Here is a 20,547-nt window from a genome sequence, read left to right on the forward strand (position 1 = left end):
GATAGATAGATAGATAGATAGATAGATAGATAGATAGATAGATAGATAGATAGATAGATAGATAGATAGATAGATAGATAGATACTTTATGGTCATGTATCAAGCATTCAACCCTAATTGGTAGAGACAAGGGGGGTGGGGGGGTTCTCACCATTGAACACAGTTTGGTTGCAGTTCCCCCATATCCCTTACCTACTCATCCATCTACTGCACTTCATTTAAGGTAAAGTTACTTTAATGCAGTTTAAGCGCTATCAAATTCTATGCATTAAAAATATTAGAAATAAAGGGTCAGATGGAGGGGTCCATGGGCCTCATCTCAACTGACACTCCCAAATTCCAGTTTTTAGTAATAAGATTTCCTAAATCAATGGACATTGTCTTTCCTTTTCACCCTACTTATATCAAATGGTTTAATCAGGACCAGTGTGGTGGCTATCACTGAACTCAACATTAAGAACTGAGGATGAAACCTCTACTTATAAAAGCACCAAAGAATTTCTAAAGAAATTCCATCAGGGCTTGACATTTTCTGCTTCCTCAGACTAATAAAAGTTGTTTCTGTGAGAGAGGAGAATTTCGAAAAGAACGATTTACCTCAGTGAGCCCGTAAAAACCCACACTGCTTCAAAAAAAAGATGTGTATAAATATCTGCAAACATTCTGATTTTATTCAGAATAAAATAGTATGAAGCTTTGTTAATCTTGCTAGCATTGTTAGTGGGTAGTTTCAGAGGGGGAATGGAAACAAGAGGTGTCATTTCCCAAACCCAAGTCTTAATAGTTTGTTAGGTTTGGACTCAAAAACATAAATCAGGCTAATTTAGACAAGAATAAGTTCCCACGTATCATTTGACTATCTTTTCACATACATAAACCCCAATTTGACTGCCTGGAAGCAATTTGTAAATTGTTTGTTTGTTTATATATTTACCTCATAATGCATAATCTGTTGTTTTTCAGTCTTTAAAAGGATACTCCACTCAGATATAATACTTTTTATTCTGTAACGTACCCAGTGTTGTTTGCAGTGATGACTAGGAAAAATGTTTTATCTCATGTTTTTACATTGAATGGCAATAATATAGATCTTGATATCATAGGCTTCTATGGGAACCAACAATGAACAAACAACAAGCAATATCAAAATAGCCATTTAAAAAAGATTTACTTGTGTCACATAATGAAAATGTGAGATATCTAGTCATATACTCACAGTGTTCCAAACACATGTATTTTAGCCTGAAATGTTGTTCAATTAAAGACTTCTGGAAAATCCTCTTGTAAATGACTGGGGCGAATATGCAAAATACCTTTTGAATCGAAGAGCTGCCTCTTCCCCCATTCATTGGTTATTAAGTCACAGCACCATATTTCTGATGATAAAGCACCTCATGTTTTCACTCGTTTTTCTTTCCTAATTGTTCATGTCACTCAGATCACACTCTCCATTTTGATATGAAGTGAAGTGCCAAGGTAGGAAATTAGTGAGCTATTAGTTTCTAGGACTTCTGATCAATGAATGAGGGGGATGCAAGTCTTCAATTGAAAACATCATTCTCGTCTGAGTTCTGTGTAAGTGTGAGAATGTGTGTAGTAGCACTATATCCAAGAACAATTCCTCTTGTGCCACAAATGTTGCCCGTGTGTGCACCAAATCTCCACAGCCCTTAACTAGATAAGTGAAATAGAAAATGGGTGGATGAAGGTTTGTGATTAACTATTTTGTTCATATTCCACAAATAACAACAACAACAACATTTATTTATATAGCACATTTTCATACAAAAAGTAGCTCAAAGTGCTTTACATAATGAAAAAAATAAAAATAAAAGACAAAATAAGAAATTAAAATAAGACAACATTAGTTAACATAGAAAAGGAGTAAGGTCCGATGGCCAGGGTGGACAGAAAAAATAAGAAAAAAACTCCAGAAAGATGGAAAAAAAAAAAAAATCTGTAGGGGTTCCAGGCCACGAGACCGCCCAGTCCCCTCTGGGCATTCTACCTAACATAAATGAAATAGTCCTCTTTGTAGTTAGGGTTCTCATGGAGTCACTTGATGCTGATGGTCATACAGACTTCTGGCTTTTAATCCATCCATCATTGTTAGAACATCATGGTGTTTTGGGTACCAAAAGGACACCGGAAAAGGAAACAGAAGAGAGAGTAGGGGTTAGTACAGATTTTGAATGAATAGTTATTATAATGAATTGGATATACAAAGTATCAGGATTTAAATACAGTAAAGTTATGAGAAGGCCATGTTAAAGTAATGTTTTTCAGCAGTTTTTTAAAGTGCTCCACTGTATTAGCCTGGCGAATTCCTATTGGCAGGCTATTCCAGATTTTAGGTGCATAACAGCAGAAGGCCGCCTCACCACTTCTTTTAAGTTTTGCTCTTGGAATTCTAAGGAGACACTCAGTTGAGGATCTGAGGTTGCGATTTGGAATATAAGGTGTCAGACATTCCGATATATAAGATGGAGTGAGATTATTTAAGGCTTTATAAACCATAAGCAGAATTTTAAAGTCAATTCTGAATGACACAGGTAACCAGTCTAGTGACATCAAAACTGGAGAAATGTGCTCGGATTTTGTAAGTATATGTATTGAAATAACTGTGTTCTCAGAATAGGTCTGCCTAGTATTTTTGTTGTTTAAATTTAAAATTGGCTGTAAAGAAGAAGATTGAGGACACAATTCTTCATATATACTGGCATACAGAATAAATAAATAAATAAATAAATAAATAAAAAGTTCCATGTACATTTTATATGTGTAATATATATTGCCCCATACCATACCATTCTCAAATCTAGTTCATCCAACCCAGGGTTATGTGGGACTATAGGCAGCATTCGATCTCAGAGCATATATATTTCCACACTTATACTCACACAAAAAGTATCATTAAAGTCTTTGGTGTGTAAAAGTAAAACTTGAATAATGAATAACCACAGAAAACCCCATGCTGAATCAGGGAGAACATTCACATTCCACATAGATGGTGATCAGCCATGTGATTTAAGTATAAGATGCTGTGTCATGCAGCAGTGCTAACCAATGCACCACACTACCACAATCAGAGAACAGTTCAGAAAACTGTTAACATTAAATGTTTCACAATAAAGTCAAGTGATGTGACTTGTGGAAAACAGATATAACATTAAAATAAATGTTTTCATTGGAAAGATTAAACTTTGGTTTCAAACTTATATGCAGAAGAAGGCTTTATAGTTTGTTAGAAGTAAATCTAAAGTTACTTAATTTTTAACAGGATAATACCAATCAATTGATAGTTCCTCATGACTGATTGCCTTTCTTCTTGTCTTAACTCATAGCTTATTAGGAGCACATAATTTTCTCTTAGCTTACTGAAAAATCTTCTAAATGTGCCATGTGAAAGACTATCAATCTTCTTGTGTAAAATGGTTTTTGGCCAAGGTTAAATTTTAATTTCATGCTATTTCTCCTGTTTTAATACAAATAAGATTTATTCATCTTATTGATTTAAATTAAGTTTTACTACATTTGTTTTAAAATATTGTCCCTAGATTTTTGGCATTTATTAATATGTTTATATAATTTTATGTCTTTATACCGGCTAATCAACTGCTTAGTGAAGACATATTTATTTAGACAATTAATATTGTTGATATTAATACCTATTCTTTTTTTCATATTATTTTTTTTCAGGGACGTTCCACTGGAATCAGAGGACAATGGGTAGACATGCCAACACCTTTGGATCACATCAATCTTCATATCCGGGGGGGCTATGTCATTCCATGGCAAGAACCAAGTAGAACAACTGTTGAAAGGTAACTTAATATGGAAAGGTTGAGGAAGGCAAATATGTTCAGGTTTGTGCAAATATTGTATTAATAAGCCCATTCATCCATTTATTTCCCCACCTAGTTAAAGTCATGTATGTGATGAGACAAGGCTTAATGAGAAAGCAAAAAATGAAAAGCAAGAACCCTCTGTGGATAAACTGCCACTTTATTGTATGATGCATGCATATAGTTTGTGCATTTCCAAATATAAAACAGGACTATTTATGAGTACCAATGAGCAGAAAATCATATCTGTGGACAGAAAAAAAAAACCTACATAGAAAGTATGCTAAGCAGAATGAGAATCTGCAATAGAATTAGCATATAAGTAGACCCCACCCTTCAATAAATTCCTAAAAGAAAGTATTTATTCAAACTAGTGTTCACTTTTTGATATCAAAATTTTATCTAAAATTCAAAATAAAATGTATTATTTTGTTTTATAGTCGAAAGAATTTGATGGGCCTGACAGTTGCATTGGATGATAATGGATTTGCTCAAGGTTCTCTTTATTGGGATGATGGAAACAGCATTGGTATGTATAGGAATTTTTTTCTGAATTAACCTACATTCTTCATATGGATCAGTTTTCAGCTACAGCTTTTGCATACATGCTGTAAAAACACAAATAGGGCAGAAAAAGGTTTGGGAAAACGAACCCTATATTGTACAGCGTACAATGCAACAAAATTCACAAATGCAATAAATGGCTCCAGAATAACGTCCGGTTCTGTGTCCAGAAAGGAACAACTAAAAAGGAAAGGTGCTAGGCTTTTATAGTAGCCAGGAAGGAAGAGGTGAGGTTCAGTAAATGAGACTGGAAGTGACCTCGGTAGGAGGCGTGGTTAGGAAAGGGAAGCAGGAAGTGGAGGTTTATGCTGGTTTCTCTTCGGGAGATCTGTAGGAGAGGGAGAGGAAAAGTTAGTGCACTTTGAAAACACTTGCTCTTGTTTTCCGTCTTTGGTTAAGCCCTCAGCCTGCCTCCCAAGCACATGTGTGTGACAATGCATTTACCTTACTGAATTAAATCTATACCTAAATTTCTTCAGTTAAATTCTTGAGGCATCTGTATACATCCTGTCCTACTTGAATATACAGTATATATAGTAGCGCTGTACTGTACCTGCCAGCACTGATCCAATGGATTTATTCTCATTTTATGCTCTTTTAATAGCATGCCATCATTAAAGGTACCACTAAGCTAAGCCACACAAATATAGAAAAAGCATGCAAATCTGTAGTCTTGTGATTTTAAGAGGTGCCCCTGTCGCTGGTGATTGGAATTCCAGCTCATACTATGGGTGACTCATATCTGGCTGATGTAATTGTCCAACGCTGCAACATAATATACTTTATATACTTCAGCCACTAGGAGGCTACCCAAGCCCCAAACCCCTGAAACAATTAAAAAGAACATCAGTCCGGGGTTCAAATCACCGTGTTTATTAAAAAGGAAATACTTTTGTCACAGGATTCTTCCACTATATAATATACTTCTTTCTTTTCTTTTTTTCTCCTCTACTCCTCTCCAGTGAGCTTTGTCTCTCTTCCACACCTTACTCCCCGGGCAAAATGAAGGACTCCCTTTAAACCTAACACTTGAGTATTTCTGAGGTTCAGAATACTACCATAGTCTTCAGAAAGAACTTTCAGGTTGGGCAGAATCACCTGAAGATAGGGGATCCTATTTGTGACACCTCCCTCAGTGGCATCCATGGAACCCAACAGGGCATCCCTATGGAACCACAATGCTCGTGTTGCGCTGTGCGTGTCTAAATAGAGCTCACCAAGCATGATGATACCACAAAGTGTACTGAGAAATGACATGCAGATGGAGTGCCATCTCCCACTGCTCCTGACTTCTTTTGGCTTCCTTATTGGAAAAGGGAACACCAACCATACTGGACAGGATGCTCCATCCATCATACAGGGAAGGCTGTTCACCTCTGGCTGAATGCCACTCCTTTTGTTTTTCCCACTATGCTGGTATCGCATTCCAGCTTTCTGTCTGAGACTGGAAATGCCCTGCCTTATTGAGCTCCTAGTCACTTGTAAAGAATACACCTGGAGTAGTATCAAAAATATATCTTTATTTATAAGTCTTTTGAAGGAATATTAACACTAACTTTAGGAAAATAATATTTATATAAAATACATAGAATATATAAGTATATCAAAAACCATTCATTAGATAATAAAACTTTGTGCACTATATGCCTGCTTCCTGATATTCCTGATGAGGGTGTGGAAATATGAACACATTTCACAAATCCTTCGATCACTTGGATCCCTATCCATCTCCGTATCGAATACAAACTCTGTTTGTTTACTCACCAGTGTATCCATGGAAATGCTCCACAATACCTTAAAGAACTTCTTATACTAAAATCCACTACAAGAAACCTCCGTTTTACAAATACCTACCGCCTTCGCCCCTCTGTGACCAAACTTCGTACAATGGGTGACCGAGCCTTTGCAGCCACTGCTCCACGGCTCTGGAATGCCCTACCAGAGAGCCTAAAAACACAGCAGATTGTGGGCTGTTTTAAAAAACAGCTAAAGACTTTTCTATTTAGGAAAGCATATTAACAAGAATGCTATAATTATTGTTGTTTTATCTCTGTTTTTATCTTGCTTTGCCTTCGTTTAAACTTTTTATGTTGCATTTTGAGATTTACTGCTAATGTAAAGTGCCCCTATAAATAAAATGCATTATTATTATTATTATACTAGCTGATTACCCAGTGGCTTCGCTCACTGAGTGGAAGGGAAAAAAATAAAATGCAGTGTTTATAAAATAAGTTTGTTAATTACCAATTTTATTTTTCAATAAATAAAGAGCATTTACAATAACATATAAATCAATATAAACAACATTATTAACATCAACATCATATGAGAATATGAAGTAAACATTGAGTACTACTGCAGTGCTTTTGGGTAAACTACATTCTTTGTTTTTCCATTAGGTGCATAAATGTATACATTTTTTGGTGTACCCACCCGAGAACACGCTACATATAACTGACCGTGGGAGAAGCATGGATTTTCTAAATTGATTCCTACAACTTTAAGTGATTGGCCTTGTGCTCTATATTTGTAATTGCAAATGCAAGGCGGACCGGAAATTGTAGCCTTTTGAAGTCAAATGGCATGTCCCCAGGGATAAGCGGGATACGTGGTATGAAGACACTATTTCCTCTACTGTCATTTGTCAAGATTGTCGCCTCAATGACATTTGGCATTAATTTTGTGACATACAATCTTGTGCCAGTACACAGTTTGGGAGGATTTAAATTCCGGAGTAATATAATGATTGAACAAACTTTCAAATTTAATATATGAGGCGGTAGACCTGGTGGCTCCAATGAATTTAAAAATTCAGTTGGATAATTAACTGCTTGATTGGGGTCCATAATAGTATCAATAGATTTATATGTCATGTATGATCCTGGGAGCTCTTGGAGGATGGTGTTGTTAATTTTATTGACATTATCGTTTTTTGGAGCGAGAATTGCATGTTCGCAAAGCTATTGTTCATCTTTACAATTAGTTGGAAGATTTGGAAAAACTTTCCGTATTATTTCTTGTACTGAAGGTAACAACACACAGAAATCAGGTGAAAAGGAAATCAATCCTGAAAGAGAGTCCGAAGGGTATTTCCCATTTCCAAGACTGAGTAGCTGCTTCACAAAATTATCTGCCGTGTCATCACCGAGAATACACACCCTCATGTTGATAGTTAGGGTTTTTGTTTCAACATGTTTCCAAATTGTAGATGATTTTAAACATGCGTTGAGTTCATCCGCTGGTGTGCCTCGTGGAATAACCAGTAATGTTTGACGAAAATCTCCTGCAAATAAAACGACAGTACCTCCCATTATTTTGGTAGGATCTCTGAGATCTTGCATTGTTTGGTTCAAGGCTTCATAAGCTCTTTTATGTGCCATGGTGCACTCATCCCAAACTATTAACTTTGAATGTTGCAAGACTTTTGCCTTTCCAGAGCCCTTGCGTATGTTGCAAATTGGATTTTCGTCGTGAGCGAGGTTTAATGGTAATTGGAATGCCGAATGTGCTGTACGGCCTCCATCTAATAATGTGGAAGCGATTCCCGATGACGCTACAGCCAGAGCTATGTCACCATTCGCTCGTATCTTGGCAAGAATCAGGTTTATTAACAATGTTTTTCCTGTTCCTCCAGGAGAATCAAGGTAAACAACACCACCATTTCCTTTTTTAATCAAACCCATTATATGATTGAATGCAATTAACTGGTCTGGTGTTAAAAGGGGTTTGTTCGTGGCTATAAGTTGTCTTAAAACATTTATATCATAAGACCTTTCTCTTAAGACATCCGTATCTATTGTATCTGATGCTGCCCTGTTTGGAGCTGGTAAACCCAAGTTTAGTAATGTTTTGCTGGTTATATGAAGACACTTATCCTCTATTCGTATAAGAGCTTTATTATAAATATCCTTAGTGTAATTTACATCTATATTTGGATTGGCCATCTGTTGTTGACGAAGTATATCCTCACTAAGGCTGTCTTTGTACTTTTCCCAAAGACTTGACGGATTTGGTGGAGTGCAAGTTGTAAGAATAATTGCAAATAGATCCTGTAATTGAGGAGCAAAGCTGTAACAGATGCCTCAAAAAGTGTGGCATCCCAGTGTTGATCGTCTTCTAGTAAACCAAGTTTTTGGCAAGCTTCACGATAGATCTCACATACATGTCCATTGACAGTTTTCAATGAAGTAAAAGATGTAGGTCCATGGATCATGTGGAGCAAGAGGCGCAGGTAGTAGCATTCTGGGTTGTTTGGGTGAACGGTGTATACATGTCCTATAGTATCACTCATTCAAATTCCGTCATGACCTGGCACTATTGCACCTTGTTTCCTTCTATTAAACGTTTTTGAGGATGCATTCCACGTATAATATCTCGGTACATTAGTATACAACAATGTTCTCACAAATAGATCGTCCTGACAGAGTTGAAAAAAAGCAGTTAGTGTTGTGTTGGGTGGTTGCAAGGCTACATATTGTCTTCATTAAAATACACACGTTGTCCAACGTTCGTGGATATGAAAACGAAGCAAACGCCATACTGCTTCATTGCTACTAATGTACCGTCCCATTTGGTACTGTGTTATTTCATCATTGGGGAAGTCATTATTAACCTGTAGGACAGCCATGTCGCTCCCTTTGTTGACATATTTGCAAATATACTTTATCGACTTCACAGAGTTACAGAACTCTACATTTATGTGCGCATGAAACATTTTTGAGAGCAAAGGAGAGTAAGGCACAACCCATCTGTTGTCGACTTCTACATCTTGATATTGATTATCCACCTTTAATTTAATAATTGCAGTGTACCCTCCATCACATGGTTTCCGTCGTCTATATCAAGGATAACCATCGTCGGTAGTTTCTGTTTCCTGAATCATTTCCCTTGGGTAACGTTTAGTGCACTTGTTGTTCTTCATGCATGGAGACCTTATGTTGATGGCACCACAGGGCCCATGGATCATGTGCTTAGATATGATCTCAAATAATACTGGATCATCCTGAGGATTCAGAAGCTCAGCCGAAATAACTATATCAACATGTGTAGAGCGTATTTTTTCCTTTAACCATACCAAGATGTGAGCATGTGGAAGACCCCTTTTTGCCACTCAATTGAGTACAACCAACAGTTTGGCTGTCCGTAGATGTGGCTTTTTGTAATCATGTCCATCAACTTGAGCAACTTTAACTTAAATACTCGAGCAGTCAAATCATGTCGATCAGCTGGTGACTGACCACTGAATAGTTCTTTTTTAATCTCAGACCATGTTGGATTGCAGGTGAAAGTTATGAACAGGTCTGGGCGTCCATATGCACGAACATATGACATAGCATCCTGTTCATATTCATGCATGTGCCTCGGACTACCTGTAAATGTTGCCGGTAAAATCACCATTCTTCTGATGTTATTTGCAACTCCATCGTTAGATATAGCATCCCTTAAATGAATATAATCGTCAACACGCAGCTTCTTCTGATTCATCCGGATGAATAAGAGTCGTTCCGATTCTACTTTGGCATATATGTCGACAATATACTGATGAAAGAGCTGTCTGCAAAGTAAAATATTGTTCAGTTGACCTGCTCGAATCATTATGCGGTATGCATAATAGTCCATGGCTGAAATTTTTTTATTTGTAAGAGCTCCAGTCTTGACATTAATTTGCTTTAAATTAAAGTCATACCCATCTTCTCCTTTGGAAAAAATTATGGGATATTGCAGAGCATTGTATGACCTGTGCATTTCTGAAATACGCTGCAAGCCTTCTTGACGTCTTTGAAGGACAATGTCTCTGGTGCTGACATGTTCTCCGACCAATACAATTGCCACTTCATTAATGGTAGGTGTGTTAAATCTTCGCTCATGCTCATTAACTGGAGTTTTATCTGCTCTAATGATTAATTTGTATTGATCTGTTGGCATTCTTTTGAGAGCGGTCTTGAACATTTTCATTAACGCATTATGTTAATGCATAATTTTTTGGATGTCAAGAACAATTTCTTTGTTGGTACCAGAAATTGTATCACAACGTAATGTTGCTTTTTCGTCTTCATTCCCAGAAAAATACATTTGGAGGAATTTGTGGCTCTCATCAGGCAATGGCATTAATAACCCAATTCTGTGATAGATTTGCCCCCATATTTTAAATGTAGGCATAAAGCCAGGCTCTTCGGTAGCAGCCGTGGTGCCAAATGATGACATCTGAAAACACGAATTGTATTTCCTAATGTTCTGTAGAAAATGAGTTGAATGTGGATTTGCGCCAGAAATAAGAGACAACAGTTCAGGTGGATGGCTTAAAGGTGTTAATTTCACCTTGCCGTCTGAACAACACATCCCACGTGATTCAAATTTAAACTTCTTTGCTTGACAGTACTGACAGACAATATCCATTTCTCCTATTGTAACTTTTGGATGTAGGCAATAATCTTTTTCAATGTTATAATTGAATCCCTCCATATACAGACCCTGACGGCTGTGTGACGTGGAAGCCTGTGAATACTGCATCCATCGAATTCGATTCTGTTCAGCATGTTGTTCGGGTGTTTATGAGGCCCTCATTTGTGATTGTCGTATACGTTGATCAGCGAGCCTTCTCTCTCGATCTGCTTCTGTCTCACTTTCTCTGTGTAACCTGACACTTTTTGTCGATGTTGATGGTTCCTCAAGTTCCCCAATAATTTTTTCTTGGGGGATTTGGCCGGTATTTTAAATGTTGACATAAACCCAGACTGTTCGGTAGGAGCCGTGCTGCCAAACGATGTCATCTGAAAACACGAATTGTATTTCGTAATGTTCTGTAGAAAATCAGTTGAATGTGGATTTGTGCCAGAAATAAGAGACAACAACGGTACAAGTGGATGGCTTAAAGGTGTTAATTTCACATTGCCGTCTGAACAACACATCCCACGTGATTCAAATTTAAACCGCGCCTCCTAGCGTCCACTTAGTTCTTACGACTCCTTGCCGCTGAAGGAGGTTTACAGCTCAGCAGAGTTAAAAAGTGGAAAGAACCAAAGCTGTTTTCTTCATGTCTTCTACTATCAAGTACTGGGAATTAAAAAAAAGTTACAATGTGGCAGTTTTGTCTGTCTCTCAGCGCTGGAGTCCAGAGAGGAGGGCTGGGAGAGGATGACGCCGGGCGCACTTCTATGGGATAGGGCGTGTTTCTGTTTACTTCTTTTCAATATCAGTAAGTGTTTCTGTTTACTTCTTTTTAATATCAGTAAGTCGGAGCGCACTTTTATGGGACTTCTATGGGATAGATTGGCGTGTTTGTGTTTACTTCTTTTCAGTATCAGTAAGTCGGGGGGCACTTTTATGGGATAGCTCGGCATGTTTCTGTGTACTTCTTTTCACTGAGTGATTAGTAAACCATGCATCTCAGCATCCACTTTGTTCTTACGACCCATCGCCGCTGAAGGCGATTTACAGCTCGGCGGAGTTAAAAAGTGGAAAGAAGCAAAGCTGTTTTCTTCATGTCTTCTACTATCAAGTACTGGGAATTAAAAAAAAGTTACAATGTGGCAGTTTTGTCTGTCTGTCAGCGCTGGAGTCCAGAGTGGAGGGCTGGGAGAGGGAGACTCGGGGCGCACTACGTAATACGTAATTTCCATATTGCATGGTCATACGTAATTTCCATTTCAAACACAAAAAGAATTTTATATATATAGATCATACTGAACTGCGAGGCAGTATACTCACAACCATTCAATTTGTCTGTATTACACTGCATATATAATTCATGTTGAGCCCTATGTATATGACTGTGTATTACCGATTGAAAAATATGAGTGTGTAGAAGTGTGATAGGATGGAGTTAGAGAGGAAGATGTTTGAAGCTTTATTGATACCTTGAGGGAGAGGAATGAGAAAGAGAGTTGGGTTAAATTTCTGAGAAGATGAAGCCTTTAAGCAGGCTTTGGATGAACTTGCAGAAATCTTTGATCGTTATGCTCTTAATTCTTAGCATGAGGTAATTTCTATGAAGTAGAAAGTGTCTTTTATGTAACCTATGAATCACCAAGCCTTTTGAATTGCTGTGGGACTTTGGGTGCTGGGGAGTAGTCTCTAATTGATCAAGTGGTATAATACACTGTTCCTGGGCACATGTTCTTTTGGTTCTTGTTCCAGGGTGTTCAACAGGGCCTGTGCAAAGTAACATTCCCAAAATTGGTACAGAGATGTTTCTTACTGTGTGATGCACCCTGGGCCATATCTTTAGTTATTTTGATATGAAAATAATGAGGGGAAATTACCCATGCTAGATCTTTTTGTTTGTAGTTGTGTCTTCCAGAAGCTATGTTTTCACACAGATTTTTATGTTTGGTAGCAGTGATTATGCTAACACATTATGTAGTACCAGTGATGGCACATTATTGTGCAGTGAATACACTTGACTTGAGCATTCATAGTTTTCATACTCTTTCTCTGTACGTTCAGCATTCGTTTGTTCAGAAGTTGATCTGCTTGCTGCTTCCTGAGCAGCTCTTCTTTTCTCCACCCTAGAGGCCTGCTTCTTCTCTTCTTCCATCGGCATCTTTTCACATTAAAACTGATTAAGTCAGTGTTTGTACTGCAATTACTTAGTACGTTTTCTTTAACTTTTCACTTAAGCTGGTACTTAAGTCTTCAATCTGTCTCAAGAATGATTTAAGATATGAAGAGGTAGGGGAAGTGACGGCGAAGTTGGTAGGGATGAGAACGACGCTCGTATGCATGTGCCGCACGGCTGCCCTGCTGGCTGCTGCCAAGAGATGATTCTACAATAAAATAAAATAAAAATAAAAAGAGGAATAACCTTGGAGGTCAATCATCACCCCGAAAGTGGATAGCAGATGTCACATAGTATATGTGTACCACATTTCAGGTCAATAGTTCAAACTTTTTGCGAGCTACAGGTGATTTAAAATCCTGGACAGACAAACGGACAGCCACAGTAACATATTATATGTAAAGATTCTTGGCTCTGATGAGTTTGTGGATAGTCTTTGGTGTCTGTAGTTAGGATTGAGCTCATTACAGGTGGTGTTCCTTAAACAATGTTAGCAATATCGAAGTAGTCAGCCAATTTGTCTTGCCCCAGTACGGCTCCATGTACATTACTACCTGTTTTATTCTATCCTTTATCAAGCTCCAGTTAAAGCCATATAAAGTTACTTAGAGAATTTGTTTTTCTAAAGCCACAGGATCTTAGGGCAATACCCTTTCTGTAACAAAAACCCAGGATCTTCACAACATCTGACCTCAAAGTGAAGGAGAGGTGGTGTTGACAGATGTTAGTAAAAGAAGAACATTGGCTGTGATTTCCTGCATTTGACCTTTGCTATGAAGCTGTGCCAAAGTCTACATAGGTCTAACATTGTCAAACCAATACCAACTAATATGTCATGAAATGGGCATCATCATTACTGAAATACTAGAGAGGGTATTTGAAAGAACATATGACATCTTATGAATAGCACATTCACAAAAAGGGAGAAAAAGTAAGGTAGCTCATAAATGAACTGCCATGAAGCACAAAAGCATCCTTGTGCCTTTAAGGAGCACCTCTCAAAACTATATCGCAGGTGGTTACTGTTGTGACATCACAGTTAGCACTTTCATGTGACTAGCATCCAATCAGGAAGAAGTGTACATTGCTACAATATATATAGCCAGTAAACCCCCAATTCTCTAAAGAATCGCAAATCCAAGAATGGCAATTACTTTCTGTTCACCAGAAGCAGCACATTATTCATTACTTCACGCCACAGCAGTGCCACTCACAATATGGCGGAGACATTGACGTTCGATTCTGCTAGTCATGAGGCGTCTAGTTATTCTATGTCAATGTTTAAATATGTCACCATGGCAACTTGTTGGCGTACTTGCTTTATGTCAAGTTTAGTTTACAGGTTGTGTTGTGTTGTTTGGGCGCCACTTACTGACTTTGGGAAGCCGCTGGGTTTGACTGTTGGGTGCTGTGCGAGTGCGCGTGCGCTTTTGGCACGGGTTGCGTCTGGCATCCGTGCATATATACAACCTTCGTAAACATTACTAAACGAAGGTTTTATATGCGGTGGTGTGCGCGTTCGGGTGTGTATTGTGACCTGAAGTTTAGTTTACAGGTTGTCTTGTGTTGTTTGGGCGCTACCTACTGAGTCTGGGAAGCTGCTGGGTTTGACTCTGGGGCGCTGAGTCGCAGTGCGCGTGTGCTTCGATGCGTCCTGCGTCCGTGCATATATACAACTGTCGTTTAGTAATATGGATATCAATGTGAGAACATTCTGCAGATAGTGTAAAATTAATTTAAAATAAATATATTATTCTACTAGGGGACTTATCCCCTGCTCGCTTCGCTTACCAACCCCAAACCCAACGGGCTTGCGCTATGCGCCAGTCACTTCACGTCTCTGCCGCTCGCGTTGTGAAGAGGGGGGCTGAACGCACCCCAAGGAGACGTGATCGCTCCTCTGAAACCCCCTCTTAAACAGTGATACAATGGGAAACAAATACAGTTTTACTTTTACCTCCTCTTTGCTGGCTTGCTGCTGCTGTGCCGCGTGATCTACATCTCGTGCAGAACTTCGAACATTTAAAAGCCTGTACAGCAGTTGTCTTTACCATCTACTCTTTGTCTTTTATTTCCGGCTCCAGGTGTGGTTAAATCTTGGCACAGAGTCTCGTCTCGCGGAACGTGTGTTCTTGATATTTTAGTTTATAATTTAAAAACAGAATAAGAATTTGAAAATCTAACAACATCACATTAAAGTTCGATAAATTCTGAAAAGAATGATATCAAACATATATATGTAGGTTTTAAAATAAGTCAGATTTAAAGTGTGACAAAAAACGTGACATAAAGAGTCACATAAAATCATTGCACAAAATCGTTGCACTTTTAGGCTTAGGATTTTATATATAGAGAGTAGATAAGTACTGAGTTTTTTTCTGTAACACAACTAAATAGGTCCTGGTTCAATTAATTTTCTTCAGAGGTCACATAGTTAGTTACAGTAAACTAAGTCCATATATATGTTGATGTTCAAGAACAAGCCATACATCCTGAATATGCCCCAATTATTTTGATAAAATAATAATTAAAAGCTTCATCACTTTGTATATAAGTGATAACAGATTTCAAACACGCATTTGGACTTTGCCTTACATAATGCTACAATCATATGATGTAGCTGCTCTGTCCATAGCACCCTTCCACATTATGTTTTTTCATTTACAGTAATCCCTCACCTATCGCGGGGGTTACGTTCTAGAGCCCCCCGCGATAGGTGAAAATCCGCGAAGTAGCGACCTATATTTATTTTATTATTTATACATATTTTAAGGCTTTATAAACCCTTCCCACACTCTTATAAACCTTTCTCACTCTCTTGTTAACCTTTCCCATGCTTTTATAAACACTTCCTATGCTCTTAAACACTTCCTATGCTCTTAAACACTTTCTACATTCTTAAACACCTCAGACCAACACTGCACACTGCACGCAGCGATCAGACGTCAATGTGTCTGCACTTGCTTTGTGAAGGGGGGCAGCTGAACTCACGCTGAGCAGAAATGGACTTTGTGCTGCTTCTGCCAAAATGCCTGCTTGTCGCTCTGCGCGTTCGGAAGGAGGAGTGTGTGTGTGTGTGTGTGTGTGGGTGGGTGTGTGAGAGCTGAACGCACCTTCGCTCAAACCCCCCCTCCCCGGAAGCGCAGTACGCTCCTGCCACTTCGCATTGTCAAGGGGGTGGGGAGCTGAATGAACGCTAAGGAGAAGTGGACTTTGTGCTGGCTTTGTGCTGCTTGTCGCTCTGCGTGTCAATAATTTTAAGCCTGTACATCACCAATTTTCCTGTCTCACTGTCTTGTCTTGCGTGAAGTTAAAATGTTTTATAATAGTGAGATGTTACTCATATCCTTAGCCCGACATCCACATATCATATGTGTTAACAAAGCGTGTTTTATAAGTTTACATGTGTTTAAAGCATGTGGGATGGGTATTTTAAGGCTTAAACTATAAAAATGTTTATTTATATGGTCTTTCTATATCACGGATTTTCTCCTGTTGCTGATGGGTCTGGAACATAACTTCCGCGATAGGCGGGCAATCACTTGTATTTAAAAACCCGAGAAGTCGTGAATCTGCGAAAAGTGAACCGCGAAGTAGCGAGGGATTACTGTAATACAGTTAGCAGTTGCATGTACTATTTGCGGTATGGAAAAAGGCATCACTCGATGTCAGTATGATATGCAGTGCACTTAATAACTGTGAAAACAGCACTGAAGCTACTGTACCCTTACACAATGTACAAAGGGACCTCGCCTCCCTATAAAGCCAGGAGCAGAGTATTAAATCAGCCAAGGGGGAAGAAGCCTTTTGAGCAAAAGAATTTAAATCAAGATTTAGAGACTTGGCTTTGACTAAACACCTAGTACGAAGTTCACACCACCTTCTAATCCTCCTCCATTTGTATTTTTGTTGATTACCAAAGTGGACAACAAGCTTTTAGTTGTATTAATTCAACAGTGTAGAATTGTATGTACTTATTACTGTTGGATATTCATTGATAATGTAACACCACTGTCTCTTGCATGAGCTGGGGATGACATCATTGCTGACCTGGCATTCAGTTATTCACATGGGTAGCTTTACTGCCAGCCTTTAAACAGGGCAAGCCTACCACAGTCACACTGTCACCATTCTAGTGTGGCTAAAGCAAGCTGTCCTTGTATAGATGGAGAGCTACCTAAAAGAGCAATGAAATGAGCAAAAGCCTGTTGAGTCAGTGCTGGTAGGCACTGTACCATGCTACAATATTTCTCATTGCTATTGTTTGCTTAATAATCTTTGCCCTGTTGCATTACGTCATGGTGCTATGTATCATATCACTAACTTTTTGACCCTGCATTCCAGCAGGACTAGCAACAAATGCTTTTCATTGTATTGTACGGTATCATGAAAGCAAATTAATTGAGTTATAAAGCAATATCTAACAGTTAACAGTGGAGCTACAACCATCTTTGTTCAAATAACATGGAGCCTTTAAGAGGAGTAAAATGTGAGGCTATCCATCCTTGGATTTCACATATCTATTAGCTATTTGATTTAATTGCCAGAGTTATGTTTGTAACTAGTCAAATAACTAAAAATTCGTAGAATATAAAACAGGACAAAAAATAATCACATTAAACGTCAAATATAATTTGCCATAACTTATTTGAAAATTTTTGAAAGAGGAATGAATGGAAGTTTCTATACTTTATTTAAAGCAAAAGTTAATTATCTGGCACACATTTTTAAATCTGTTAGTCATGCTAAAACTGTATTGTCTGTTGTGGTTGATCCCATTTCCGAAATTTCTGAACATATTTCCTTTCTGTTTATTTTTTCTTTTATCAGGGTATTGTTGCTTTATGATTGTTTCACATGGCCAGACAAGGGTCATGTACAGTCAGATCCATATGTATTTGGACAGTGACACAATTTTCATAATTTTGGCTCTGTATGCCATCACATGAATTTGAAATGAAGTAATCAAGTGTAAACTTTCAACTTTAATTACCAAAAATATCATATGAACCATTTAGGAATGACAGCCATTTTTCTGCATAGTCCCCCAATTTCCAGAGGTTCAAAAGTATTTGGACAAACTAACATAATCATAAATATAATGATCATTTTCAATATTTTGTTGTAAATCCTTTATAGTCGATAACTGCCTGAAGTCTGAACCTACGGCCATCTCCAAGCACTGGGTTTCCACCCTACTGTTGCTTTGCCAGGCCTTTACGGTAGCTGTTTTCAGGTGCTGCTTTTTCGTTGTACTTTCTGCCTTTAGTTTTATCTTCAACAACTGAAATGCATGTCTAATTGGGTTAAAGTCATTTAAATGACTTGCCCTTTGAAAAATAATCCACTACTTTGTGTTGAAACACACTTGGTTTACTGTCACAGTATGTTTTGGCTCATTGTCCATCTGTACTGTGAAGCGTCGTCCTATCGGTTTTGCATTTGGCTGTTTCTGAGCAAACAGTACAGCCTTGTACACTTCAGAAATCATTCTGATACTTCTACCAGCAGTCATATCATCAATAAACACCAGTAACTGACTTCCATTCACAGCCATGGACAATCATGCCATAAAACTGTCTCTACCATGTTTCACAGATGATGTGGTGTTCATCGGATCATGAGCCATTCCTTTTCTTCTCAATAGCCATTTCTTTCCATCATTCTTATACATATTGATCTTAGTTTCCTTTGTCCAAAAAGAAAATTGTTCCAGACTTAGAAAGGCTTTTAAAAAATGTTTTATGGTAAAGTCTCATCTGTCCATCCTATGTTTGATATTTACCAGTGTTTTGCACCTTGTGGTAAACCCTCTGTCTTTACTTTCATGAACTCTTCTCTTAATTGTTCACTTTGGCAATGACATGTTTACTTCCCAGGGAGTGTTCTTAGTTTGGCTAAATATTGTGAAGGGGATCTTCTTCACCAAAGATAGAATTCTGCAATCATCCAGCACAGTTATCTTCATGGTTGTCAAGGCCTTCTGGTGTTGCTGAGTCCACCTGTGTGTTCCTTCTTTTTAAGAATGTACCAGATGGTTGATATGGTTGATGTGACCACTCTTCATGTTTCATGGGTTTGTTTTGTTTTCTCAGACATATGATGGACTGTTTTTACTTGCATGGACAGCTCTTTGGACTTCATAACATGATTTCACAGTGACAGCTTCCAAATGTAAATTGCACACTTGGAATCAACTGAAGACCTTCTATCTGCTTAATAGTTAATGATATAATGAGGGAACTGCTCTCCTCTGGCTATAGAACAACTTGTCAGTCAATTGTCCAAATATTTTTGAGCCCCTGGAAATTGGGGGAGTACTCAGAAAAATGTCTGTCACTCCTAAAAGGCTCATACAATATTTTTGTTAAACTGATTAAAGTAAAGTTGAAAGTCTACATTTCGATCACACCTTGATTGCTTTATTTCAAATCCATTGTGGAGGCGTACAGAGCCAAAATTATGAAAATTGTGTCACTGTCCAAATATTTGTTGTCATGTAGTCATGTGCCTTTGTGATCATAACAGACTTTATCTGACATGTTTACATGCAGCAACCATAACAAGCTAGTGTAAGAACTTTACATTGTTCATTTTGACTTTGATTCTGGTTTTACAATTTGGTTTTTGTAATTTAGTTCAGACACATTCTTGGTTATTGATTTCTTTCTTGTGTTTAGATTATATTTCTTGCAGCTCCGTTTGTGCTTACTATCTCTCAGTATTTTTCTTCCTTATTCCAATTCCCCTTGTGCATATGGCCTCTACCAAATGGTCATATAATAAACCATCATTTCTACTTTGTAGTAACTGCAGTAATAATGCTTTTTTGTCTTAAAGTTTGTAAAGCACATAAAGACAGAAAGCAAGCCACAGTTATACTTAGAAGAAAAACTGTTTTATAACTTTTTATTTTTCTGTGCAGATACCTATGAAAAAGGAGACTACTTTCTTGCCAATTTTGCCGTAAACAAGGTACTGTATATCTAATGAGAAATTTTCTCTTTAGTGTTTTCATTTACTTATTTTCATGATCTTTGAATATGGTCCTGTTCTTCTGTTCTTTATTTTAGAATGTTCTTTTTAATAACATCCAGCATGACAGTATCAACAACACTGCAGGACAGTTACAATTAGGACATCTTAAAGTGTGGGGCTCAGGAAACCTTCTCATCCAGGAGGTGAATGCAGTTTATGATGGAAGAGAAATACGCAGTCTCAATTTCACCCATAATCTTGATACAGAGGTAAGTAAAATGACTGTAATCCTTTTAGGATAAGATTAATGGCCTGTTTGCATTTCTAGCTAAGCAACTCCAATATGAAGTCTGAGCGTCAGAACCAGCAAAAGTTAAATCTTGAGTTTGTATATAGCTGTGATGCAATTAATAGTGATTTTTTCACAGCAATAACTTGGCTAATGCCAATACTGTCTCTGTTTTGTTTTACATCCTCTGGTGATTAGACCACAGTATTATTGATTTGTTATTGTACCTGCAAGTATGCAGTGACTTCTTGATTCCTTTTTCTGGTGTCATATTAAAAGAAGAATGTAGTAGCAACCACATTTTATGTGTGCAG

The 20,547-nt window shown here is 37.9% G+C and overlaps 1 protein-coding gene across 2 annotated transcripts in view; it reads left to right on the top strand.

Annotated features, from left to right (window-relative positions):
- si (sucrase-isomaltase (alpha-glucosidase)) overlaps positions 1-20,547 on the top strand; it is a 206,806-nt gene that overhangs the window by 185,722 nt on the left and 537 nt on the right. For both annotated transcript variants that reach the window (XM_028794477.2, XM_051923319.1), the window contains exons 44-47: positions 3,700-3,824; positions 4,286-4,374; positions 19,892-19,941; positions 20,040-20,213. In XM_028794477.2, coding sequence (XP_028650310.2) covers positions 3,700-3,824; positions 4,286-4,374; positions 19,892-19,941; positions 20,040-20,213 — 438 coding nt within the window. The remainder of the gene's footprint in view (positions 1-3,699; positions 3,825-4,285; positions 4,375-19,891; positions 19,942-20,039; positions 20,214-20,547) is intronic.

Source organism: Erpetoichthys calabaricus, chromosome 2, assembly GCF_900747795.2.
Source record: "Erpetoichthys calabaricus chromosome 2, fErpCal1.3, whole genome shotgun sequence".
Classification (NCBI taxonomy): Eukaryota; Metazoa; Chordata; class Cladistia; order Polypteriformes; family Polypteridae; genus Erpetoichthys; species Erpetoichthys calabaricus.